At 59.7% G+C, this 216-nt stretch overlaps 1 protein-coding gene across 1 annotated transcript in view; it reads left to right on the top strand.

Annotated features, from left to right (window-relative positions):
• LOC119594665 (ionotropic receptor 25a-like) overlaps nt 1-216 on the top strand; it is a gene marked incomplete at its 3' end in the record, with an annotated part of 33,857 nt that overhangs the window by 19,109 nt on the left and 14,532 nt on the right. Inside the window, 1 exon segment of the mRNA XM_037943721.1 lies at nt 9-208. Coding sequence (XP_037799649.1) covers nt 9-208 — 200 coding nt within the window.

Below are 216 nucleotides of genomic sequence, written 5' to 3'. Positions count from 1 at the left end.
CACACCAGGATCTGGAAAGACATGTCGCTGAACGACTCCATGAGCGACATCGAGCGCGCCAAGCTGGCCGTGTGGGACTACCCGGTCAGCGACAAGTACACCAAGATGTGGCAGAGCATGCAGGAGGCGGGTCTTCCGGGGAACTTCCAGGACGTCCTCACGCGCGTCAGGAAGTCCACGTCGTCCAGCGAGGGATTCGCCTATTTGGGTGAGTTT

This window comes from Penaeus monodon, chromosome 34, assembly GCF_015228065.2.
Source record: "Penaeus monodon isolate SGIC_2016 chromosome 34, NSTDA_Pmon_1, whole genome shotgun sequence".
NCBI classification, from domain to species: domain Eukaryota; kingdom Metazoa; phylum Arthropoda; class Malacostraca; order Decapoda; family Penaeidae; genus Penaeus; species Penaeus monodon.
This window is presented reverse-complemented; position numbering and strand designations above follow the sequence as displayed.